This window comes from Carassius carassius, chromosome 12 (assembly GCF_963082965.1).
Source record: "Carassius carassius chromosome 12, fCarCar2.1, whole genome shotgun sequence".
Classification (NCBI taxonomy): domain Eukaryota; kingdom Metazoa; phylum Chordata; class Actinopteri; order Cypriniformes; family Cyprinidae; genus Carassius; species Carassius carassius.
The window spans coordinates 4,448,164-4,476,072 of NC_081766.1; the positions used below are offsets into that span (position 1 = coordinate 4,448,164).

The following is a 27,909-nucleotide window of genomic DNA, read 5'->3' on the forward strand; positions in this document are numbered from 1 at the left end:
GATTAAAATAAGAGAGATATTGGATGCTATTATGCCATTGCAACTATTCAATATCTTAATTAAATCAATGTAGAAATTAGCATCGTCCTGAGATTAATTAGCTGTACAAACACACTGCTGTTCTTTGTATCTCTTATTTATTGAATCCAAATGTGTTCATAGCAACAAATAACTCACTGCTCAGTTGCTGTCGCAGATGAAATAAGAGAGAGACATTTTAAAGTGGCCAATAAATAGAATTTATATTAATAAGTGAATATTCCCAACGCATCAACAGGCCATTTTTGATGTATTAACTAATGTAAAGCCACAAGGAATGTCTGGTCCAGGTCTATTCCCATGCTGGTTCTGCCTCAGACTGGTTTGTGGGGGATCTTTCTGGTGAAGCTGATTGACTAAGGTTTTGCTGGTTCAGTAAGTCAAGAGGTTTAGTGCAAGAGGTTATATATATATATATATATATATATATATATATATATATATATATATATATATATATATATATATAAACAAAAAAGTATATTAATGAAATGGCAACAATGCAGAATAAACAGGGTTTTTATAACATTCACAAACGTTTAAGTTAAAGGGAACAGTTGCATTTTTTAAAGAGTTTAATAAAAAATAATAGATTTTCATATGCTGCTCTTTATATTTTTCTGATGGTCTCTCTTTAATACCAAAAGAGTTTAACACAGAATTGTAGATTTAGTTCATAAAAATGAAGTTGTGGCTTTCATTTAGACACTATGATCAGTATTTCTAGTTCTCTTAGTTTCCTTTAGAATAATCATGTTTAATAATTTGGTTTTGGAACATTGATCCCTAACACAACTTTTAAATTATTCACTGTATGTTGATGAAAGCAGAGTGATGCTGGATCTGTTTTACGCTGAAAACCTCAGTTTGACATGTAATGTAGACAGAACTCTCGTGAGCGATGCACTGATGTTTGTTTTTGTAGAGTAATGTGTGTGTGGTGTGTTACATAGAACCATCAATCTGGACCTCTATTATTAATGAAAGCTTTCAATGCATCATTATAAAAACTCTATTTTATTTAAGTACACTCACTGTTCAGAAAAATAAATCGAAGGTCCGCTCAGTAATATTTGTTGTCTTTATTATTGTGTTGAAGTTCTCAGTTCTCAGTGCAGAAGTGTTTGCCGACATGCATGATTAAATTATTATGAAAGTTCAAATGTTTGTGTTTTTTAAAGTCTCTTATGCTCATCAAGGCTGCATTTATTTGATCAAAAATACAGAAAAAGTGAAATATTATGTAATTTTTAAACAATTGTTCTCTACTTAAATAATTTTAAAATGTAATTTATTCCTTTGATGCAAAGCTGAATTTTTAGCATTATTACTCAATTCTTCAGTGTCACACGATCCTTCAGAAATCATTCTTATTTGCTGATTTGCTGCTTATTTTATTTGTATATATTTATTTATTTGAAAATGGTGATTTTTTTAGGATTCATATAAATAATAGAAATAATAAAAAAAACTTTATTTTACATTCTTTTTTGTAAGAACCACCATGTATTTATTGTCATTTTTGATCAATTTAATGTGTCCTTGCTGAATAAAAGTATTAATTTCTTTAGGCAACCTACCTATGAATCTTTATCTCATATGATGATTTTAAACACATTTCTCAAAACTACAACTCATGTATTTTTTTTTTTAATGAGGAAGACATTACTGAGTGCACCTTTAAAAACTGAGTTTGAAACAGGCTGAGAGAAACTGTGTGTTATCCCCAAGTGTTCTAGCGTGTGCTGTCTTGTATGTGATTTGTAGCTCACTTGAATGTCTTTGGCACATACGATAAGCACAAACTCTGCTCTCATGCAGGTTTCTCCTCTTGCTTTTGCTGCTGTTGACATTTTTAAAATATGTTTTTAAGCTTCACTATTTATGTATTATAAGTCTTAATAAAACTATATTCAACCTAATGTCTGGAGATCAAGATGTGTAAACATGGAAAATGTTTTGAATTTATTTGTTTCTTTAAAAAAAATAGTATGCGATTTGGCGCCACTAGTGGCACCAACCGGAACTGCGAGACAGAATGGCTAAATAGTCCCACCCCAAACTCACTTATATTAATGCTGTTTTATTACGTTAACAGTCGGGCTAATCAGATACAATACATTTCTACATATTTTAGTAATATAAAAGCGATTCAACAATAATCTGTAAATATTTGATTTTATGTATTCACCATCACTTCCCGTGTGAGAATCACGGGTACTTCACATGCACAAACGTATCCCCTTCTTAACCCAGTGAGATTATGGGTAAATGTTAACATATTGACTGTTCTCTGACTCGCTGACTCTTTTGTCCTCTGTCATCTCCCTCCTGCTCCTTTCTGTTCCACTGATTCGCCTCTGTGTTTCTCCATACCCGTTTGGTTTCGCTGTATTTACCACACTGAACATTTAAAAATACACGTTTGCATTGTTCCTTTAAGACGCGAGGTGATTGCATGAAGTCTCCATGTGCTGTATAGCACCAGCTCTGCAGTCTAGCTGCGTTGCACGGCCTGGAAGTGCCACTAGAGGGCAGTGGCTGCAGCGAGGCTGAGTGCACAGATTCATCATTTCACTATTCTACATAGTAACAGACCTACAGATCTGTATAAACCCCCAAAGCTCAGTGGGGTTGTCTTTGAACGGCTTGTAAGCAGGCCTACTCTGATTCTGCGCCCGCAGCACCCTACAGAAAGATCAGCGGAATTGAAACATCCGCCTTTCACAAACTTTTACACATCCTTTGACCTTGTTTATGAAATATTTTGAGTCATCTGATTGTGCTCTCAGCTATCATTGAGAATGTCTTTACATCGGTACCATTTTAAACATTGCAATATGTTTAAATGCTAGATTTGTTGCTCGTTTACGAAATATTTTGAGTTGTCTCATTTCTCATTTCCATTTGACGCATTGTAACATGTTTAAATTGCACAGATTTTCCTTCAAAATAATCAGTGAAGAGCATAGAAAATTTCAAAACAATAAACAAAAGAGATACTGTTTTACATCTTGCATTACATTTCCCTTGCTCTCTTTCTTTTCTTTCTAATACGCCCCTCCTTGCCTCCTCTTCATTACAATACTGACATAGTTTTTTTAAACATGAGCTTGTAAAACCTTAAAGAGGCCTTGTGCAAAACACTCTTGTGGTCTCTTTAAATGGTTTGTGCAACTGTCTTTATTCTGAAAACTCATAGTTATGTTAAAAATGAATTGCATAATATTAATTATTACTGTACAATTTAAGAAACTTTTATTTGTACGTTATATTTTACAGTTAATTTATAATTCACATTGTTTTCATGACACCCCCTCATGTAGGGCATGATAGGAGGTTTGCATGTGAACAACACCCAGGCTCTATCTCTCTCTCCCTTCACCTCTAGCATCTCTACAGAGTGTCATTGTGGATAGAGCTCGCACCGTGCTGATCTGATCAAGAGCAACAGGAATTCTGGGTCAGTGTTCCATGGTGATGAGGTGTGTGTGTGTGTGTGTGTGTGTGTGAGTGGGCCGGTCCCTCAGAGAATGGGTATGGTGTGATGTCCATGCTCAGATGGGCAGTTTCAAAACGCACAGTACTTTGGACTTTCCCTCTGTCTGTCCATATGGAATATTATATAATGTCATCTGCTTTCGGGTAGCAAGTCATTTACATGCATGCAAAGACAGTCAATCTGAATCTAATGTGTGAATCTGTAATCCTTGAATGCACAGTACGTTTCTGTATAAAAGCATCTGCTAAATGCATGAATGCAAAAGTTTAGTAAAAACCTCTTTCCTACTTCCTAAAATAAATAAAGTTTGTGACTTTATAGAATCTTCAGATATGTGTGTGTGTGTGTGTGTGTGTGTGTGTAGCCTATGTATGTATGTATGTATGTATATATATATATATATATATAAACGCATGCAGGTTAAGAACCTGTTGTTAAAATAATATCTAGATCTATATATATATATGTGGTTGTGTGTATTCTCTTTTAAAAAATTTTAAAAAAGGCTAAAGGTTCTTGGCATTACGTACAGGTGTTATATAAATACAAATATTCTGTCTATATTTACATATATAATAAAGATGTTTTCAACAGGATAAAAGTTGATAGATTACAGGTTCATGTGACAGCATTGTCTCTGGGTTCTTTAACATTGATGGCTTTCTAACACTTTCAAGAGACACTCTACAGAGATAAATTAAGTTTTCTCGCGTCACATTAAAGGTTCTTCAGATCATTAAAACAGATGTTTTTCAAACAGCTCGAGCATTAAAAGTTCATGGTGGAACTTGAAGGTTCTTCTTAAAGGCTGGAACCTGTATTACTGAGAGTGTGTGCACACCTAGCATGAACTGAACCCCACTCGCTGAAGAGCTCTTGACATCAGAACACACTTCGCCACCACCATGGAAGGCTCCGCATTAGTGCTGGCGTACCGAGCTCCACTAAATGTCAAATCAAGCAGCAATTCCACGCGCGTCTGACGTCAACAACGGCGAAGGAAAATAAACTTCGCGCACACTTCGGGAGAAACCATTTTCGCCAACGCTGTTTTTTCTCCTTCCGCTTAGAGAGGAGGAGAGCCCGCTGATATAGGCATGCTCAGCTGAAGCGTCCTGCAGCCTCTGACGCTGGGCGCAGGCGAACTGCGACGGCCGCGCCAAACGAGCTCCAGGTAAGACGGATGCATTTGAAATGACATCCGAGCGCGTCGCGCCTTTTAACGACCAAATATACACATATGCAGCCGGCCCGTGCATGCATGTATTTTTTTCCATTAACAAGCAGTATAACGCGAGTGCGCGCGCGCGCGTGTGTATTTTCCACCTAATGCAAAAGATAAACACACTCAAGCAAAAGACGCATCCGTGAATGGTGCGGAGAGCTGAAAAAAACGCGTTTGCCGGTGCGAGTCTAGACCATTTGTGTGTTTATGTTGCTATGGGAAGATATGTAAAAAAATGAAATGGGATTATGACAGCGTATTTTCCTCACTCAATTTGTACAATGTGATTCCTGTACCTGCGGCGCCGCGTATACCTGCGTTTTGGGGCGTTTTTGACTTTTAGAATCATTCCTGAGCAGCCTGTTTGATGTATACTGTGGCACCCACTGCAGTATGGCTTTGCCAGCATAGCACGTTTGTGCTGCTGATGCTTCTGCTGGTGCTGATGCTGTAGGTCATATTACGCGCTTGTGCGCCGTGTTGATGCTCATCAGGAGCTGCATGTGTTTGTGGCGCAGTGGAGATGTTTAGTGAAATGAAATAAGTGAGAGGTGGAAATTGCATTCGAGTTGGGCTTCTTGCTCTAATATTAACATCGTCTCCCATAGGGTAGGGAATGCTTGGTGCGTTTGGGTGTTACTCTGCGTTACCCATTCCACCCCACCTCTCTCTCTCTCTCTCTCTCTCTCTCTGCTCTAAGTTCTTAATTAATTCTGATACACACATGATAATAATTGAACCGTCTCTATTCGGCTCCTATTAAATGTTGCATTCTGTAAAAAGTGACAGAGGAGTGATTTTATCACCTGCTCATGTGCTGACGGAAGCTACCTGTATGCCCTACAGTAGAGCATCAAGCTGGCCTGCTCCTTAGAGACAGTGTATTCAACCATGGGAACATTTTATTGCTCTTTTACAGCTTTATGATTTTCACATGTTCAGGTTTTTATCCTTGAGTGAAATTAAGGTAAACATATTTGATTTGTTGGCCATGGTGGAGGGCTCAAGACTCAACTCAAGTTTCAAATAGACCTTCTGGACTTATTAATTTATGCATGCTATAATAAAAGTGAGTGGAAATAGAAGCGGAGGTGGAAGAAAGTGAGTTAAATGAACATGCTGAATGCCTGAAATTTCATTCCAGTGGTTTATATTTCAACTTTTCCGCAGTTTTTTCACTGAAATTAGATGGAGAGCGTTGCTGGGGATATGAGTTTAGAATTAGAAATTAATATCATAGCTCAAATAATTGTCCTGTAAATAGTTGAGCTCGTTTCATTGCATTTTGGAGGCAAATATGAGGACAGTTTCTCAGACTGTTTAAAAACTCTAGAGGAGATGCATGCAAGATTAGTTCTTTTTCTTAGGGGAAAAATTCTGGTTTCTTAAAAGCACAATTCTCCTTAAAATTAATATTCTGTCATTATTTACTCTCTTTCAAACTCTCATGACATTCTTCTGTGGTAGACAAAGCAGATGTTAGACATAATGATAGTTTCAGTCACCATTCACTTACGTTGCATTTTTTTTTTTTGCCATAGTGAAAGTGAATGGTGACTGAGACTGAGTCATACTGCTACCACTTGCTTTGCATTTTATGTAAGAATTATTTTACAGGTTAAACTCAGCATGAAGGATGAGTAAATGATGACAGGTTTTTAATTTTTTAGGTGAACTGTCCCTTTAAGAAAAAATCAAAATGTGCTCTCCTTTTAATCAAGGAGACACTTGTGATATTAAAACATTTAATTGTGGTTCATCTTTCCTGAAGTTAGTGTATATGTTGAAGTTTGTGTGTATTTTCTGACACGTATCTAGGCTGCTGTTGCCATGATGACAGTTGTGTAGTTCATCTTTACATCATTTCATCGTTTTGAATATATTTTTAGTATTTATGATGCAATGCAGATCTACAAAAAAAAAAACAACAACAACAAAAAAAAACATAACAATAATTAATGAAAAATCAATAAAAATTCTGCTGAATATGCAGTTTTAGTGATTTAGAGTATCTTAGTCATCAATGTTAAATGAAGAATAAATTACAAGACAAAAAAAGTTTTTTTGTATTTATGATGTAATGCAGATCTGCAGGACAGTAAGTCTTTAGAATTCTGCTGAATTTGGAATTTTTCGTGATAATTTGTCATTTTACCATTCAGCTTTCAAAGTTTTTTAATGATCAATGTGAAATTAAGGATGAATTGTAAGACAAAAAATTTACATGGCAACATGTTTTTTGCATTTATGATGTAATGCAGATCTGCAGAAGAGTAAGTCTTTAAAATTCTGTTGTATATGCAATTCTCGTGATATTTTGTCATATTACCTTTCAGCTTTCAAAGTTTTTTAATGATCAATGTTAAATGAAGAATGAATTGTAAGACAAAAAAAATAAATATATGTACCTGCAAAAATGTGTTTGCATTTATGATGCAATGCACATACACATACATATACACACTTGCAAATTGATTTATTAGTATGACACAGAAGATTAGCTAAATTATGTCAGATCAGTGTTTTGTGAAGTCCCCCTCTGGGATACAGTCAACGGTTGTAATTATGAACCTCCATTCCAGTGGTGATGCTGTGACACTCTCATATTCAATCAACATGAGGCAGCAACACCCCTTTTTCTACCCAGCAACACCGATGTGCTATCATTGACAACAGCTGTCATGGTCAAATCACACTTTGACTATTGCAGTCTCTCTTCCCTGATCCCTAAGACTGAATAGGGAGCACTGCTTCATGGTGTGATACAATCAACCTGCGATGTTACCTGCACTCGCACTGGTATTGTTGAGAATGCAGTATTGGAGGGAGGTGGCTGTGAAACTGTGTCACAGGCAGTTAAAGAGCAAGAGCTATGTATCAAACAGAATTGTTTGGTCTTTCACTCTTTAATTAGCTTTAGTCAGAATTGTGCTGTAGGTTCCAGCTGATTCAGACTCAGAGGAATGTAATTGGCTGCTCACAGTGATGATGTCACTCCTATACCAAACCAATCAGAGTTACAGCTGGCAGGGGAAATGCAATATCCTCAACCTCAGTGTAATTTCAGCCCCATATTTCACAAATTTACATTGGGTTATTAAAGCATCAGTGGTTTTAACGGTTCTGCAATGCTATAACCAACCCACAGAGAGGTTTTCAGACTGCTAACAAAAACAAAACAAAACATACTGACACAAGTATGTATATTTTATGCATGTGGTTTTGTTATTCATTAGACAGCATATAAAGTGTACATTGGTTACTGGTTATATCATGCAGGTAATGCACAGGAACAAATGCACATGTTTTCCACAGAGGTCATCCAGAGGTCAGGTGTGTGTGTGTGTGTGTGGACAACAACAACAGTAACAAAAAAATTGCAGGGGTGGTAAGCAGGCTCCAGAATAGTTAAAAATGGATCTAGCCAAAGCCTCAAGCGTAGCTGGCTGTATTGCATGGGTCACTGTGGATTCAACCTGACCGAATGCCACTCATCAAATCGGTCTGAGCATTGCTTAAGACAACAAGATAGTGTTTAGGCAAACACACACACACACACACACACACACACACACACACACACACTCATGCAAACGTGCAAACGTGCATAAAGAGCTGCTACAGAGCATGAGTCAAGGTCATTGTCTCTCTTTTTCTTTTAACCTGGTTCAAGGTCAATTAAAGGTCACTGGGGGGATCAAAGGTTACGGCTAGGATACATTCAGCACTGAGGTGTGGTTCAGTTATTTTAAATCACCATGGAACCTCACAGTTTTGCTCTCTCAGCGATGCAGATAGATTGTTTCCAGACGATTATTTATTGACCAGTTATTCAAACATAAATTCAGCCATCATATTGCTGATTTATAAGTAGGTAAGTATCTTGTGTGTACTGTATGTGATCTAATCTTTACAAATTTTTTGTGATTTTTTTTTTTTAAGTTTTAAATACAACATGAAATCATGTCTGTCTAGCTCAACATTTTATATTTTAATTCAATGTGTACTTGCTTTTTCTTTGTAATTATTTGCAGTTTCTAAGTGAAAATAATTCCAAAGTAAACACTACACTTAAATATTTCAGTGTTGATAAACTTTATCTATCGCAACTTAGGCATTTATTTTGGCTTATGAATAAAACAGTGTATCCTTGTATCAAGTGCAAAGTTCCACGCTACATTTTTTAAATAATTTTTATTTTCAAGGTATCTTTTTGAAAACATTATTTTTACAGTTGCATTTGGTATTGTTAGTTGTGCAGAAATTCAGTGAGAAACCTGAGAACCTGTCTTGATCATTTGTTTTTTTACTGTATTTTACTTGCATTGAACATTTTAAATCTGCTTGGCAACAGTGACTCTGGTTCCTCTAATACTGTGATATGTTGATATATGTATGATATATGTTGAGTATCATAAAAAAAGGCAGAAAAATATCACGCAGGCCCAGATAATGGCTTTGAAATGGGAGCAGAGTATCATATTGACTTTAAGCTGCACGTCTGAGTTTGCACTTGAAGATTTTGTACATTGATTATATAATAACCTGACAGGGTGTGGTCACATCAAATCTAAAGAATAGATGCTGTATGTAGCTTCATAAGTTTCATTGTACTCAACCAAGCAAAAGGTTATGTCTCTGCAGAGCAGATGGTTATTGTTTTAGAGTGTAATGTTCTCTGTATCTCTCTCTGTCTTCCTTCTTCTCCAGTGATGGCCTCTGCTGAGCAGCTGTGTCCCCGCCTGCTGCACCAGCACTGCCCATAGGCCACACATACATACACATATACACATTTACACACGCCTTTGGGCTCCCTTTCCAACTCCATCCATACACACACACACACACACACACACACACACACATCATGTACAGTGTGGAGGACCTGCTGATCTCTCATGGATACAAACTGCCCAGGAGCGGCCCTGCCTCCTCCTCTTCCGCTGCGCCTTATGACAATCGAAACAACGAATATCGTCGTGATAATGTAGAGAACCGGCCTGCTGCTGGTGGTGGTGGTGGTGGAACTCTGAATGGATTTGGGACAACGGAGGGGGGAGCAGAAGCAGGCACAGGGGTGTACAGGCCGGCTCCGGTGAAGGCTTGCCCAGAGAACAACAACAACATTAATGAGGGCCATGAAAGGATTCATCGGAGATTGGAGGTTCCTGTTGCTTTCCTTGGTGAACTGCAACCTCTGGGTGACTCCCTAGCTACAGACAGTGGGTAAGTGTGCACTGTAAAGGGTCCACAATAAAGTGTTGATATTTAGAAACACGATGTTTCATGTAAATGTTGGTTGCATGTGTTTTAAGTGACATTAACACCAAAGACAATAACTACGTTTTAATAATCTTTCTGATTCTACGAGACTATAAAAAACACAACTAAGATATCATTGGAATCACTTTCTGTACAATTTTTCCAGCTGATGAACAATAATAACATTGACAGCCAATCAGAATCTACCTGAACATTTCAAACTGGGACTACATAATAAACAGAACATTATCGCCCAATGGTCTTACATAGTATAGTTATCTTTATAGTTATCGTTCTATAGTTATTGTATTGCAAAGGGACAGTTCAAATCTTTATTACACCTACATTTTTGCTAGCATAACCATAGCCCATAAATATGCCACCAAAAGTAAAACGGAAGAAATGGCAGGAATTTGAAAAATAAAAATGTTTCGAAAAATATTATGCGCTAGTTCAGGTAAACAAATTGACTGGTGCTTCAGGTGTCAGAGCATCTTGTTTGTCAGGTAAAACAGTTTAGTGAATGCATTTCTGCCATATTTGTTGAATTAGACCCAGCAAATCAGTGTACATTTTGTGATTGAATCACTCTTTTGAATTGTCAAACAAGTTCAATGTGAATCGTTTCATGATTCAGTTTTAATTATTCGGAAAGTTCTCTCACACACTGAATCATTTGGATAGGCTACTATAAAGAGTAATGCATTAAAACTTGGAGAACAAAAGAGCATTGAATTAAGTGGATTTTTATCAACCGAAACAAAACCTGAAAATGCCTCTTAGTGTTTTTGGGCAGTCTTTATTAAAACCGGTATGTGTTCGGGAATGACTTGCAGGTAAAGACAATTCCCAAATAAGAGTATCAAAGCACTACATGTTCAGTGAAGCACACAAGAATGCAAATAAAAAAGTAAGATCAACAACTGTATTTAATAATCTGCATTAAATATGCATCAATGATTATCATCACTGGTGAACATCGATCTTGGCTAATGTCTTCGAGATTTATATGTAACCTAAAATACACACATAAAAACATTTGACATTCCTTTTACAGGGTGTAAAGCATTTGATTAATTCAAATATTAAACATTCAGTTGACACTAATAAATGACATTTGGATGCAAAATAATGCATGATTCAAGATGCTTAATTCTATCCATGATTATGGCCCATATATTATAACCTATTGTAACAAAAACAGTGGCCCCAAACATGTCTGGGCACTTTCACCACATTTAAAAATGTATAAATATAATTGAATTAGATAACAAAATAGTTGTATTTGCATGCAACGATGCTCGAGCCTTATCTCAGAATTACTGTAATGTTAGAGCCATTTTTGCATTTTAACCAGTGCCCGCAGTGATGCTTAGTTGATGTTCAATCAGTTCCCTTCAAGTTCACACTGTTGTAGTTCATCACATTAACTACACTTGTTTTGAGCCCTGGAATCTGAGTGGGTGTCATGCCATGTGTGCTGATTTTGAATGTGTGTGAGTTTAATTGTAATGGAAAAATCAAATGTTAAACACAGCTTTCTTCTAGCACACCTTGAACTGTTATTTTGAGTCTAAGACTGTCCTAAAACAAGCCAATTAAAATAGACTTCATCCATATTTCCTGTTGTAGCCTAATCCATTCCACTGTGATTTTATCACAAAAATCTAGACACTCTGTCAACATTGATGTACTGTAAACTGAAAGGAATCGGCCATGTGAATGTAATCACATCTATAGCTTGCCCTGAGGTGCAATTTTGAGTGTGTGTAAAGTGACAGTAAATGAATGTCTGAGTCATGCACAACACAACCCTTTTTTTTGATTAACAAATGTGGTTTATTTGTCATTATGCTAAACATGTGAAATTTCATTATAATTTTACATGGTTATTCTGTTATTTTTTTGCTTGGTCTGCAGAGAACTAATGTCTAATGTCACAGTTATAGGTTGGCCCATGCTGGATTTGGTCAAAATATATTTTATTTTATTTTATTTTATTTTATTTTATTGAGATATTGAATGTAACATTTTAAATTGTATTATTTTTTTAATTTAAATACCCTGCTACTTTTCACAGATCTCTGTAAATGTGTAGATTTACCTAGATCAGGGGTGTCTAAACTCGCAGAGTATAGCTCCAGCTTTCCTCAGCACCCCTCCCTGGAAGTTTGTAGTATGGCTAGCTAGACCTTCATTAGTTGGTTCAGGGGTTCAGTCAATTGGGGTTGGAGCTAAACTTTGCAGGACAGTGGCCCTCCAGGAACAGGACTGGACACCCCTGACCTAGAACTATAATTGTTATTTGAACCAGTCAGTAATTATGATTGATCTCTAACAAACCACAAAATACACTTAGCATCAACCCATAAGATGTTAGAGCCATTCTTGTTTCCTTGACTATATGAATATAATTTTATTCAATTCTGTGACCTAATCTGTTTGTAACAGGAAAGTTGTGATTTCTGATTGCAGTTTTGAAAAATTAATAAAACAATTCTACATTCATCAATGATCTATATTTGTCTCTGTTTCTAGGTTCTATGATGCTCCAAGCCTGACATTCTCTGAACATGCAGATGAGCGAGATATTTCATTCTGGAGAAGGAGGGGACAGGACTTCAGTGCTCTTTTGGACTATGCTGATCCCAGGGAACTCAGAGTGTCTGGAGGATTGTGGAGAGGTCCAGTACTAGCCGTTGAAGAGCTGAGGGCTGAGAGGCCACTGGCACGCTGGGAGGAAGGCCCATGGATACGGGAACCTATAGACTCAGGCCCAGAGACTCTACGTGTGACTGGAGAGAGAAAATGCCAGAGCCTGGGAACAGAGGAGTGGCGCCCAGCAGTGGGCTTGGGCCGGCAGCTGTCAGATGGGGAGGCTGAACATTGGTCTCAGGAGCAGCAACACCATCTGCGACCAGCAGAGGGTAGTGTGTCCACCACAGTGCGAGCCAAGTCTCAGTCGCTCCCTCGAGTCCTTTCACCAGAAGATCCCCACTATGGAGAACTGCCTCAAACCGGTGCCCCAAATCACCCACCTACACAAAGAAGCAGCAGCTCTGCTCCATACAGTCGATACCACAGTGAGTGGCCAGCAGGGGAAAGGTGGAGTGGTCAGACACAAAGTCATGCATCTTCTGCAGTTGTACCAAAGCCACGGTTCAGCCGCCCCGTCAAGCCCCCGTCTTATGAGACTCACCAGCAAAACAGGGGGAGCTTGGAAACATTGTCCTCTGAACCTGTGTCCAAAGCCAGAGACCGCTCAGTGTGTTTCTCTCAGACTTTTGAACCACTCAGAGACCGGTCTGGATGTTATTCTCAGAGTGCAGAGCCTCTAAGAGATCGGTCCATTTGCTTTTCACAGAGTGCAGAACCAATTCGAGACCGCATGCTGAGCCACTCTCAGAGTGTTGAACCGCTAAGAGACAGATTTGTCAGTCATTCACAGAGTGCAGAACTACTGCGTGATCGTTTTTTCAGCCACTCGCATAGTGCCGATCTTTTACGGGACCGATCCCTTTGTTACTCTCAGAGCTCAGAACTGCTACGAGACCGGTCCATTTGTTACTCCCAAAGTGCAGAGCTCCTGAGACCAGAATCGTACAGGACAGATCTATTTTACCATGAACTGACTGGTATGGAGCCCCCTGGTTACATCCCACCCCCCTCCTACAGGAGATTCCTGCCACCAAGGAGTGGACAGAACTACCGAGCAGATTCTGCTCTTGTCCGATGGAAACGTGAGCCTGTGAGTGCAGAGATGGGCCAGTGGTTTTCTAGGACTTCAGGATTGTCATGGTCAGAACGGCGTGAAGATAGGAGCATGGCAGTAGTTCCAAGAAGGTCTGTGCATCCAGGGCCTGTTGTACCTAGCCGTCCAGGACTTGTGCAGTATGTCCCATTTGAAGACCCGCGTATCAGGCACGTCTCAGGGGGCCCCTGTGGAAACTCGCTCACAGACGCGGACAAGATCCGACACGTCAACAAAGAGCTTCCCTGCGCTGCAACTTTAGGACAATCCACACATGATAGTGCCTTTCTCTCTTCACAGGGACCGAATCTTAGCACGGATACTAACAAACCGGCTCTCACTGAACAGGAGAATACTAACCGCTGGCACAAGGGGATGAACAAAGGCAGTGAAACTGTAGCACCTGACCAGAGCTGTGCAAAGTTCCCCCCAGCCTTTCAGCTCAGACCCCTGCAACCAATCATTAAAACAGACAGAAGTACAGACCAACAGACTAGAGCAGACAGAATCACTGACCAAGTCAAGGTTGAGAGAGTAACAGAGCCTGTCAAAGCTGAGAGAGGTGCTGAACAGACAAAAACAGACCAGGTCAAAGTAACAGAGCAAGTGAAACCAGATCGAGTTACTGACCTAATTAAATTAGATAAGCCTACAGAGCAAGTAAAGCCGGACAGGATTACAGACAAACAAGTAAAGGTGGAAAGATTAACTGACCAGATACAAGTAGACAGAATACCAGATCAAGTCAAAGTCGACAAGTATACCGACAAACAAATTAAGCCTGAGGTCAAAGCGGAGAAAATCCCTGAAAAGCTCATAAAAGCAGACAGAACTTCAGACAGGCAAAGTAAAGCTGAACGACTCTTAGAGAAGCACTTGAAGATCGATAGAATTTTAGAAAAACAACTGAAAGCAGATAAAATTTTAGAAAAACAGTGTAAATTTGAAAAATTTACTGACAAGTTAAATAAGTCTGACAAGCAGGCTAAAGGAGACAGCAGTACAGACCAGATGAAATCGGACCAGATCACTGACAAGTCTGGAAAAGCTGACAAATCCTTGGATAAAGGTTCCTCAGAGAGTGTTTCAACAGTAAAGACAGAACCAGTCCAGGAACCTGAGAAAAAGAGTGTGAAAAAGAAACTCAGTGAGACCATCTTCTGCCTTGTGTCCGTGCCACTTTCGCAGTCCAGTACAAAATCTCGAGATCAAAACAACAATGAAGAGAAAGAACCAGACTCTCCTCCAATTCCTCCTCCTCCTCCACCAAGTTCCTCCAGCGAAAACAGCAACACCCTCAGCTCCCTGCCAAACCAAAGCCTCAAAAGCACATCCACCACCTCCACTGACTTAGAGCTACAAGCACTCACACTTGGCAGTGGGACCAGTAGCATAGCCACAAGGAGAGCTCATCGCAGAAGGAACTCACGCTCTAGGATCATTAAGCCAAATCCACATGATGAGCTCCGACGCTATTCTGGGGCTTGGCCTGGGGACCAGTACCGTGATCAGGAAACCCAAACAAGCCCCGAGCCCACAAAGAACAATGCAAATCCAGGCCCCAACAATACAGAAGCACAAGATGCTCCTGCTGCCCCAGAGGTAACTCCTGCTGAGACTACATCGGTGGCTCCAGGGGCTGCCCCAGGGGCCATTGGGGCTTCGTCAGCTCCACCGGCTCCATCGGTTCCATCAGTTCCACCGACTCCAGCAGCTCCACCGGCTTCAGGAGCTCCTGACCCCGGCACCCCTTATGGGTATCCCATGAAGGGCCAGAAAAGCCTAAAACCCTCCAGCAACAGTGCTTTTTCACGGACAGGTACCTTCTCCAAGAGCACAGGTTCTCACAGACCTCCATTACATCCCCCGTCTCACCCTCCACCCCCTCCTCCAACCCAACCACCATCTCAACCTCCTCCTCCTCCACCAACACAGCTTCCAGCTCAGTCCCCACCATCAGATCTTACTGAAGAGGCGAAGTCAGCCACAGGGCCAAACCCAGAGGCATTAGGCCAGTTCTTGCTGAAGCCAGTGAGCCGGCGGCCGTGGGATACCATTGAGGATCTTGAGACCATCAATAAGGAGGCGCAAGACCAAGCAGGTAAACGCCCCAGTGTGGACCAGTGCATTGAGGATCTCAACGAGGCCTACAAAGATATCCTTGAGCTCAGCACTGCCAGCAATAACCTTCCCAACCGCTCCTCCATGCAAATCCCTGACCGCATTAAATCCAGGTTATCTTCAGATTCACTTGGAATTCCTGCAACCGCTCTTCGACCAAGCTTGGTGCCTGGAAGTGACCCAGAATACCGGGAGGTGAAGAGTGCCTTTTCCCGACCATCAACTGGGAAGAGTGTGAGCTTCAGCAAACAGCTAAGAGAGGAGATTTGTCCTGCTCCTCCCCCACCAGAACCAGGTTTCAGAGATTACAAAACAGTTATGTCCCAGATAACCCAACGCAAAGCCTGCAGATCAGTGAAGCTGGATATTCCTGCCCCCAAAGAGACTCAAAGAGATGACGATTTGACTGCACAAACCTCCTCCACCTCTTCCATGGCAGCCGAGATCCCATGGGCAGACAGACAGCCCATGCAAGATGCTTCCACTCTAACCAGCCCCCCAGACTATGAGCACATCTGTCAAACTCTCCAAATGGCCCGTGAATCTGGGGCTGTTAGCCGATCTTCTATAAAATCCAAACCAGGAAGTGCCATGAGCATAGAAACCCCACAGCATGTGCCCATACCTGGTAGACCTCCCATAGATTCTGAGCAGCCATGTTGTTCTTCAGCATTAGAAGTGAGACAGGGGCCAATGGCATTATTCAGGGATGAAAGGAGCTCAGGTTTTAGGAGGGTAACAAGCCACACTAACAGGTTCCTTAGCAACAGGGGTGTGCTTGGTAGCCTTGCAACGGGAAAGCCTGTTGGTGACAAAGCAGGTTTAGAGGCTAGCCCAGAAGTACCTGCTGACTGGCAGATGCAGCTTTCATTAGCTGAAAAGCATATTGCTACTCTGATCACAGGAAAGGGTTCAGCAGAGAACCTTGATGAGTCAAACATGGTTAAAGGTGATAAAGACATTCCTGGCAGTGAGTCAGTTGAGGATGAAGTGAGCAACACTTTAGCCACTGAAATGAAAGAAGATTCTGCCAGTGCTGAGCAGAAACATAATGAAATCAAAAAGAAAGAAACAGAGCAAACGGAGAAACCTGAAAGCCAACAATCTGAAGTGACAGAGAAAGTGAAAGAAGATGAAACTTCTAGGAAAAAGATGCAAACAGAGCAAGAGTGCTGTGTTACCGAAGGAACAGAGCAAAATAGTGATATTAACTCAGAGGCAAATAAAGAACCAAATGTGATCTTGAGGGCAAATAAAACTGCAATGTGGACTAATTCAGGTTTAGAATCAGAGCTACGTCCTGAATTTCCACCAGATCACCTTCCCCTTTCTGTACTTCCTACAACTAATCGTAGATTATCTCTAGGGTTGGATTGGGAGAGAGGTGGGTGGGAAGGGGAAAGTTTGGGTCAAGGTGGTTTCTGGTCCAGAGAGAGGCGGTCCCTTGATGCTGAAAGATGGGATGTTGGTGTAGAGAGATGGGGTTTAGACAATGATAGACAGGAAGGAGGTGGTGAAAAACGGGGTCTGGGGGGTTGGCGTGGATGTGGGATTGATGGGCAAGGCACAGATGATTCAGACTGGGAATTAGATAAAAATACCCAAGACACTGTTGATAAAGATGCAGATTCAGACACAAAACAGAAAATACTTAAGCCTGAGCAGGGTCATAGCAGTCCAGTCTCTAGCACTGATGAAGTGGAAAAATATAAAAAGCATGTTGTTGCTAGCCAATGCATTGAAAATGGCCGGAGTCAAGGTCCAGGTGAAGGTCAGGTTTCAAGTGTAGATAGACGGAGCCGTGGACTTTCCCAAAGAATAGAGGCTCTTTTTACAGCCCCGCCTGGGCATGGCTCAGAGGAGAGACTTGCCCGCATGAGGGAGGTGGACACTGTATCACGAATGAGAAGCCTTAGCCTCCGTAGCTCAGACTCTTGGGATGGACTGCATGGGGTGGGAAGGTGGGTAGATTATGGATGGGAGAAAGAAGGCCCCCTTCCTGGCCCACAGGATTCTTCAAAAATCACAAAGGTAGAGGATAAAGAGGGCAGTGCCCACCCTGCAGTCACAAGTGAACCTAAAGAAAAAAAAGACGACCAGACAACCCTAAAAGGTGAGAAACTGTTACAGCAGTCTATGTATTTAGCACACTGTAGGTGACACTTGTACAGTATAATGTTTGATAAAGACCCACCCCATACCGTAGCTTTAAAATGAAATGTGCAGTTCAGTTTATTATTGAAACTTATGCTATTTTTGACTAATAATATATATTAATTATATTATAGACTTTTATTACTAATAACATTGACAAAGTGTAATAAAGTTTGAAAAAAATGTTTGATAATAGTACATTTATGAGGGATTGCTGACATTTTAACTTTTTTTTGTACTAAAAACACTCACTTCAGCAAGTACTGGTTGCACTTATACTGAGTTGCCACCAGAGGGCATTCTCCTAAAGTTCAGTTTACAAGTTGCCTGCCAAATTTGACTCAAAAATCAATCATTGATTATTATAATTTTTCACAAAAAACAGTTTGCTGTGATTTGAACCCAGCATTGTGTTGCGATCTTTTTTGAATTCATGGTGAATTATTTGTAGCTTATTTATGTTATGTACATGGATTAATGTACACAGTGATGCTATTGTTACATTTTCAGCCGTTACATTATGTATTTCTCCTCTTTTGGCATTTTAAGAGTCACAGGAGCCCAGCCAGGTGGAGAGGTCGTAGCTGAACCCTAGAGGTCAGAGGTCATCTAACTAAGGGCCAGCCTCCAGCACTGTGACCTGGCTGTCTGTTACATGCCTTCATCCTCATATGCTATTGAAACATCCTCAGACATTGCCACACATATATACACAACATTAGACACAAACACACTGAGCGATGCATCTCTCTTTAATAGACACGTCTGTGCATTAACACACACAAACTGACACACAATCACTCAAAGTCATTGTCATGTATGCTGACGCTCACGTGCATTCAGAACACATTTAAACACCTAACCACACTGAGACATCTGAAATGGCCTTCTACTCCGACAAGAGCATTGTGTATCAACTCCACTCCACGCCCACTCAGTTCCAGCTCTGCTGGCTCTCTAAGTGTTGCTGTGCCACTGCCAGAAGGAGGTTCCCAATAATGCCCCACCACCTTCATATATTACAGTTCTCATCATGCCCCATTTTTCTTAATTTTGTGCCCTTGACATATATCTTTTCCCTGCAATTTCTGTAAAAGTTGGTTAATTGGACTTTATCTGGTGCGTTACTCAGCAAAACGTTGAAAATGTTGTTGTGTGACCAAGAAACAAACAAACAAAACACTTTACTGTCTTTTGTAAAAAAAAAAAAAAAATAGACTGTTTAAAAAGTATTACAGAACTTTAATATAATAAGAAGCAGTTTAAAACCAGCTACAATCTCTTATACTGTCATATCTCTTGCAAACAACCTATCATCCTCACAACTGTCTTTCCTTCCTCACATCTTTGCATGTTCCTTGCCTCAATCAGTTTTTTTAAAAAGACCTTAGTTTTCTCACTAACCCTTCATTACACTAACCTTATGTACATCTCATGAATTTCACATTTGTCTAGACAGTGTTATCTCTGCGCTCCAATGTTTTGCTAATAACTGGCAAAATAGCTATTTGTGTAAGCCCTCATCACACTTACAATATCATCCCACCAGTATTAACAGTCTTGTCCTTATAATCAAGATCTTGTGCTACACTTCTTAATTACTATGACCACAAATGATTTACATTGTCTTTGCACCTTATTGAGTTAATAATGTCTACCAACTGACTGATATCATCCCACACTAGCATACACTCTTGAAAACAAATGTTCTTTATTGATTTCAATGATTCCATGAAAAACATTTCCTTTCCATTGAACCTTTCCATTCCACATAAGGTTCTTTATAGTGAGAAAAAGATTCCTTAGATTTTTAAAATGGTCTTCAAACTAAGAAATAATCTATTCTTTTAAGAACTGATTACAGAAAGGTTCTTTTATGGCGACCCCCTTTCTGAAGCTTTATTTTTAAGAGTGTATACAGTATGTGTGTCTGAGCGTTCTTGCTGAAACGCACTGCTTTAATGCCGCACTTTAAGCTAACCACATCATAATACCATGTGCCAACCAGGTATGTTTACTATGTAATTGCAAGGATTAAATTTTTCATATCACACCTCAAAAAAAAAAAAAAAAACATTTTGCATTAAGAAAATGAAGCAGATTTTTCTCAGTTACCCAATTTAGGTGGAAATATGTTAAAAATATTCAATTATGTATAATATTAATAAAGGATAGGGTTTGTTAATTTAAATTGACATGTTAATGAAGTTTGAATTAAAAATGATTCTGAAATATAGGCTTTGTTCATTTTATGCAGTGTAGAGAGAAAGGGAGAGACATAATAACTGGACATTTCTTTGTGAAATAATCCTTTTCTTTTATTTCTTGTTTTTCTTCATCACATCCTACCTGGTTGGAACACGGTATAATAACTGTTTCCATGTTCAAGCAGCACCGTGCACGACCCATCTGAGTCACCCCCTAAATTAAAACCTCCCAAATCCATCAGTCCATCAAGAATCCAGTCCATGGGGGCAGCCTCTACCCCATCCTCCCCAGTGAGTCTCGGTCCCGCCAGCCTTTCCTCTGTTGACATCATGGAACTCTCTTGTCGTTTGTTGGAACATGTGGTCCTCTTGTGGAGTGCTTTCAAGGGGTGCACTTACCCCTCTGTCCAATGTGGTTCTGTTTGAGCAGACATGAATGTTTTGTAAATGCTTTTTATATTGTTTTTTGACTTTACCAAAACCAGTATGGCGGTTTTAGGAGAACTGTTCTATTTATTCATTTTTTTCATGTTTATGTGTCACCTGAGCTGTTTTGCTCCAAATTCAGGAGTTCCACACGAGGTGGTAGAAGACGCTCAATGGCTCTCAACTGTTTTCATTTTCAGACGAATCGATCAAAGAAACCGTATCGCTCTTAGTTCAAACCCATAGTGCCCTATTACCAGAACTTTTCAGCACACTGTAAAGTATGTCCCTGACTGTGGAGAGCTTTGTACAGTATCGGTTAAAACCAGTGGTGTGTTGCAGGTCAAATGGAGACCTGGGTTGGATGAGCGTTTCAGTATTTGATGTATCAACTTTAAAAGCACCTTGTTAACATATTTTTATCGTGATTGGATTCAAAGAGAATTTTTAGCTATCGAGTGGCCTTTTTGAAACACACCAGTAACGATAAGCCTAAGGAGTTACTTTGAAACACCACCAAAATGTTTGATATCTCAAGTGTCGAAATGTGCATCATGTTTTGAATGTTTGTCTGATATATCAAATAACTTAAATGATGTTGTGTGACCCAGGTTTCACGCAGGTGCGACATTGAATTAGGAAACTATTTTCAGGCGATGTAGACTTAAAAAAAAACAGGGTCCAAATGCGAACACAAAGACACACTTTAGCTACTGTAATGTTGCGTGTCTATACCCTAAACCTAAACCCCAGGTAACTTCGGGAAGCAATAAATGCTCACGAGCGTTTTGATGAACAAGCTAAATGTGTACAGATAATTTTAATGGTTAAACGTAGATGGTTGCAAGGTAGAGGACAGCTCTAGATATGTAATGATTTGGATTAGTTTAGGAGAAAGATATTCTATGGTAATGTGTGATATGTATGGAACAATTTTAGGAAAAAATTAAACTTCTAAGATACCATATGCTATGGAATGGAGAGATACTTTCTGACATCATTATGCATGAAAGCTTGAGCAATATTGTCCAACACAAAAGCTCATTGGCTGTAGAAAATCTGGGAAGCGGGATGTACTTGTGTTTAAGAGTTGTCTATCCAAATGTCACTCACAGAAAAGCGTTTAAAGTTGCGTGCAAGCGTGTGAATGAGCGTGTGCGCGCGTGCATGTGTGTGTTCGCTTGCTTTTTCCTGTCATAGTGCCATCCATGTGATAAAAAAAGACATTTCACTGAATACTTATTTTTGTTATCATTGAAATTGTTAACCAGTCTGCATAATGTATAAAATAAAAGTATATTTTAAATATTTTAAAAGATATTTTGTATTTAACCATAATAATTAATTTCTTCACTCTTGGATCGAGATGGCAGTATTATGTTGCTGTATAGAATGATAAGAAAATTCTATAATTTTCTAGTGCTTAAAAAAAAAAAATCAAGAAAAAATGATGGGCAAATTTAAGTCAGAGACCTGCAGCATGTCCCGTTTTGGCTTCTCGAAGTTTAGGGGCTCTCATTGAGAACATTGGACAGTCCCAGGATTTTTCTGGTAAATGCTGCAGTAAAAGGCCCACAGTTGATATTTGACGCTTTATATAGTTGTACTGTTCATTCAGTTTACATAAACATCAAATAACAAATTTAGTGGATCCATTCACAGCTGCCTAGAAACTTGTTACAGCAAAGGAAATTGCAACATTAAAAGTGACTTTGTTTGATCTTGATTCCCTTCAAAGCTAAATGTGGCCTTATTTTATTTGAGCATTTGTACGTCTTCCATTCAGAATCATGCACTGTTATCATCATGAGCTCGTACCAACGTTTTTCTAAAAAGAAATGAAAAAGAAATCAATAAGTAAACAGTCTTTAGATCACACGCAGCCAAATATTTCTTTCTTTCTTTGCACGTACGATAAGCTAACGTTTGGATTGAAAGTAAGATGTGTAGCACACTGACAGGATCTGTTCCCTATTTCACTGAAAATGGCCATAACTGTTATATGATTTCAAGCTGTTTTCATGAACTATGTAGCATTTTTGCCATTGTAGCATTCAAAAAGCCACTGAATAATTTTTTTTATTTTAATTTGTAATGGGAGTCATAATGATAACACTGTCTGTATTTGAAAACACAAGCTGTTGCATTGTCATGCCAAGAGTGTCATCGGTTACATTTTTAATGCTTATTTGGTATCATTGGACATGTCTGGATATCATGTTTAGCATTTGCATACATAATTTTTTGGTTCCATGTTTGTAAATGTTTTAGGCATTTGAAGTGTAAATATGTGACATAAGGATAAAAAAACCAAATTTAATAAACATTTTCTACAATTTAATTGTTGTGATTTAATCTGCATAACTGTTTGGAGTTGGTTAACCCTCTTTACCGGGGTTTCTTCGTTTGCATATGTTAAGTGAGTCGAAATCAAGTATGCAATTATTATTTTGACTTTTTAATTATGTAATTTACTTTTTTTTTTTAGTATTTGCTCTACTCAAGTGTATCATAATTTTTGTTTATTTTTGCAATAATTAAATGGGTTGAAATTTCATTTAATTGTGACAATTTATTTTAAAATATATATTTTTACCTTTTAATTTGCACATTTTGAGAAGTAGAGGAATGGTGTACTGCTATAGTTAAAAACCCTTAAACAATAACTACATGGCCAATAACTATTGAGTGTTGTGTGAGAAAAATTTCACAAAAACCACGTTTTATTCAATGGTTTAAGGAGAACTTATGCGGTTTGATGTAACAAGCACAGTAAACAATCAACAAAGATCTTTCTGTCAAGTGGGTTTACAAAATGTCAAAATTGTTTCAGATTATAAGACAATATATTATTGAAAATTATTCCAAGTATTTTGACACTTTGTGGTTATAGTGTGTAGATTTTAAAAGTACAATTTATAAATATAATCTATAAATGTGTGTATTCATGTCCATGCGTGACTGAAAAGATAAAAAAATCGAGATGGAGATCCTCCAAATCTAAGAGCATGCTGGGAGAATTTTATGAAGTTTCATTCATAAAAATCTCTGCTGGCCTGATACATTCATGAAATGTTGTGCCAATGTTGTGATCCATTGATAATAAGTTTTGCCAACATTTGTGTCCAACTGGCAGCTCAGTGTGGGAGTCTGGCTGGAGAAAAGTGCTAAAATCACCAACATTACACAGACACACACTCTTCTTCATGTTCTCAGACTTGGTTCTCTCTAGTGAAACTGTGTTTGTAGCTATAGTTATCAAAACACTCAACCAAGATGTCATGTCTGATTCCATATGTGACAGTAGGTAATGAATTATTTTGAGTCAATGAATAAATGAATAAACAATGATTTAGTTTTTGTCAAAAAAGAAAAGTTAGTTTTTATACTTTTTACTGCAGTGAATATTTAGCAGGGTGGATTTATTGTACTAATAATGATATCGAACATATTAATCCTATAGAATATTTATTAGATTTTTTTTCAGGCTAATTTAAAAAGCAAAACCAATTACACAACATGAAACTATCAAAAATGTTTGTGTATTTAAAGCCTATAATGTGACAACTTGCCTCAGGTAATGACAACCAGCCTCAGCACACAGGCCTACATTTGAAAAATACGTAATTAGTGCCCAAACCTTATACTGAGTACTAGCAGCATGCGAGAGCTAAGCTACATGAACCTCGGCGTCTACCAGTTGCAGAGATATTGTTCTGTCATTGGTTCATATCAGCGGAAACCACGAGCTCGTGTTTATAAGAGTTAATGTCACCAAACGCTTCGATCCCGCGGGCTGAAGTTATTCGGTCCCCACAGTATAAAGAAACAAACGAATAATCCAGAAAAATACGCGATAAAGTGTCAAGCAGAGCGAACGTGTATTTAAAGGTAAGAATATCTTTACTCAAAACGCTTGCATCAATATTTTGCTTGACCCAATTGAAAGTTTATTTTATATCGATGATATAAAATACAGTGTGGCTTGCTCGAACTCTTCATGATCATTAAGGTTTTTTTTCCCACTGCTTTTTAAAATTGATCAGACCTACTTATATTGATTGTATTAATGTGTTTGTTTGTTTGTTTTATTAGTTTTAAGTAGCCTACTCTTTCATGTTAAATGTGAAAAAAACGCAGTTTTTGAGAGGTCTCTTTATTTGAGTTATAAACTTGAAGACATTCATTTCAGTTGTTGATAAAATTGCATATTGGCTTTAGACTCATTGACGAATTAGTTTTTGACTCAACTGTGTGTTGGTGAATAGTGTTCTAGTTGCATTGACAGTTTTTGTACTTTGCCAAGTGTTTACTTCAGCTATTTAGAGGATGAAATTACAGATATAGACTTCCATTATATCTAAAGATTAGGGTGACCAGTAGATGATTTAACGACAAATATGTAATAGACAAAAGTGTTGAAATTAATAACACAAATAATATATATATATATATATATATATATATATATATATATATACTTAAAATTATAGATTTACACAAATGCGGTTGCTGTTTACATTCAAACAAAGACGCCCCTATACTTCTGTCTGTAAATGCCCTTAATTTATAATCTTTTAAGCACATTAGAAAAACAGACATATTGCTTGGACATATTCAGTAAATGCATTTGTCCGGTGTGGTCATGTGATCAATTGAGCAGTGCACGTGTGTGCTTTGGTGCTTTCTGTTCAAGCAGCTGAAGGTAAAGCTCATGAATGAATGCAGTTCTGTCTATAGGGACAATAATCAGCTTTCCACTGCTTGGTCCCATGCTGCATATGTGGACATGGATAAAGCTCACGAGGACTACATCTGACCCCATGATTGAAGCTGCCTGTTGGCAATTGGATAAGTGACCCGGGTGCTCCTAGTACTGTGTGTCAGTTTAAGGCATTACTGTTTTAAACATCTACTGACAGTACAAAGAGCAGCGTCATGGTCAGTTACCAAATATCTTTTTAAACATAATAATTTTGGTTTGCAAATCAAATTTTGGTCTTTGCATACATAAATAGCCTATGCACAGGTGTCATCTTTTTAAATGGGGGAAAACAGATTTCATATTTACCAATATATTTATGTCTGTACTTTTCTTTACTTTTAAAGAACCCAGTATTCACCTCAAGAAATGAGTAAGTTATTAAGAAAGTAACTTATTGAATTATTGTCATAGCACGATTTGTCCAGCAGATGGCTGCCTGTCTTAATAGATTTGGTGGGAAATTGTGCCATCACATCATAATCATTTTGTCCTATGAACTTTTTTTTTCATGTCTTTTTACTAGTTATAGTCACTAGTTACTCTATCCGTTTTGGTTGCTGTGCTCCCTTTAGAGGCTGAAGTTTGTCTGTATGTGGGTGCATAAAAAAATAAAATAAATACATTTCACCACAAAATTAATAAATATAATTCTGTATAATATAATAATTCTCTTTATTGTCTGTTAATATTTTATGTAATTTATTTTGACATTTAATTACCAGATATGCTGTGGAATATGTCTGAATATGTCTGTTTAGTTCAGTTATATTGGTAATTTTAAAATAAGATGTTTCATCTCACCTGAGCTTGAAGCTTCATTTGAAGTATGTGTCTGTTCTTATATGAAGTTGCATAATGATAAGGTTCACAAACAGGTTATTTAAAATAGTTAAATACTATTTAATTGCACAAACAGCAATTAAATAGTTTCAAAAATGTTTAACCATATTTAAAGAGAAATTAACTTACAGCAAATGTTGCATGATCCAATTTTAATAAATGCTACACTATTTGCCCATTGAAACTTATGATGCACATAATTTTTTAATGTTAATTCTTTAACTTACCTTTTCATTGAAATAAACGTAAAAAATGTCTCGCAATTCCATTTTAATATGCTACACTGTTTGCTCTTTTAAACTTCTGATTCACATTGATTTTTACACAAAATTATACATTAACTTGTTTTTTAAAAACATTATTTAACCACATTTTATTAAAATAAATTTAATGCTGCACAACTCATTAAAAAAAATCATTTTTGAAATGATGCACATTGATTTGAACTCTAATTAAAAAGTAGTTACTTTTAATTAAAATAAACTAACAATAAATCTAGCACAGCTCTATTTTAATAAATACCGCACTTTTGTGTAGATGATAGATGTATGATGCACATTGATGATTGAAAATAACCACTTTTAATTGAAATAAGCTTTCAAGAAATGTGAAAAATATTCCATTTATACACTGACTGCTGAGTTTGTTGATCTAACAGCCGATTCAATCCCTGGGTCTCTTAACCCCCCCCAGTCTATTTATGGCAGATTCCCCTGCAGGACTCAGTTCTCAGGCCATACATGGGGTCCACTGGGTGAGGTTACCTCTGCTCGTGTGTGTGTGTGTGTGTGAGAGGGCATGTGCTCTAGCATGACTCTCAGTATTCTGTCACTCTGGAGTTGTTAGCTGAACAGGAAATTCAGAAAGTTGCCACCTGTGAGCTTTCAGTCACCGGCAAAACTTCTCTTCCTTGGAATATAGTTTTTTTTTTTGTTTTTTTTTTGGATTTAGACGCTGTTGGACTTGTCTGATATCTTCTCCTCTGTTGTGTGGTTTTCATTAATTGTCCACCGTGTCCTATTTCCCCCCTTTATTTCCTCCCTTCCAAATATCCTTTCCCCTCCTCTCCCTCTTTTCCCCTTTCCCTCCCCCTTTTTCCTCCATCCTGTCTATCATCAACAGCATTATTCCTTGACATCTTTGCTTCATATGGATCAGCATCCTTTCGTTTAGTATGTTGGACATCTGCCGTCTCTTCACCTCTCATCATTCACAAACTGACCTGCACTTAGTACAAAATACTCTTTGGAAACATTTGCATTTGGAATTAGTTGCATTTGGGCTCTACCAATGAACTTAGGAAGCAGTTACCAGTAAGTAACATTTCCATCTTCTTTTTGTTTCTCCGTGTACGTCTGTGTGTGGCGGTAGCAATAAGCCCTTGGGCTGAGCCGGCTTTATTAAGCCCCATGATAGCGTAATCCCCCTGTGACTCCAACCCACCCTGATCCACTCCTGCTGGACAATGAACAGGTTGGGAAGCATGTGTCAGTGATTGTCGTCTACGTCCTCTTACAGCTCAACAGGTATATTTTGGCAATCTTATATGACTGCTTAATGTTCTGCAGATTCTGGTGTAACTTCCTGCTTTTGATTTTTTTGTTGCTTTGTCTGGTT

The 27,909-nt window shown here is 38.4% G+C and overlaps 2 protein-coding genes across 2 annotated transcripts in view; both read left to right on the forward strand.

Moving 5' to 3' along the window:
- The first annotated feature begins 4,453 nt into the window (after positions 1 to 4,453).
- On the forward strand, positions 4,454 to 23,023 carry LOC132154525 (uncharacterized). The gene is made up of 4 exons (XM_059563109.1): positions 4,454 to 4,715; positions 9,477 to 9,992; positions 12,567 to 18,013; positions 18,604 to 23,023. Exons 2-4 carry the CDS (start codon positions 9,634 to 9,636, stop codon positions 18,636 to 18,638), a joined length of 5,841 nt encoding a protein of 1,946 aa, XP_059419092.1. The 5' UTR covers positions 4,454 to 4,715; positions 9,477 to 9,633; the 3' UTR covers positions 18,639 to 23,023.
- Positions 23,024 to 27,245: 4,222 nt separating this feature from the next.
- LOC132154523 (supervillin-like) overlaps positions 27,246 to 27,909 on the forward strand; it is a 52,469-nt gene continuing 51,805 nt past the window's right edge. The window contains exon 1 of the mRNA XM_059563106.1: positions 27,246 to 27,605. The gene's annotated coding sequence lies outside the window, so the exon portion shown is untranslated. The remainder of the gene's footprint in view (positions 27,606 to 27,909) is intronic.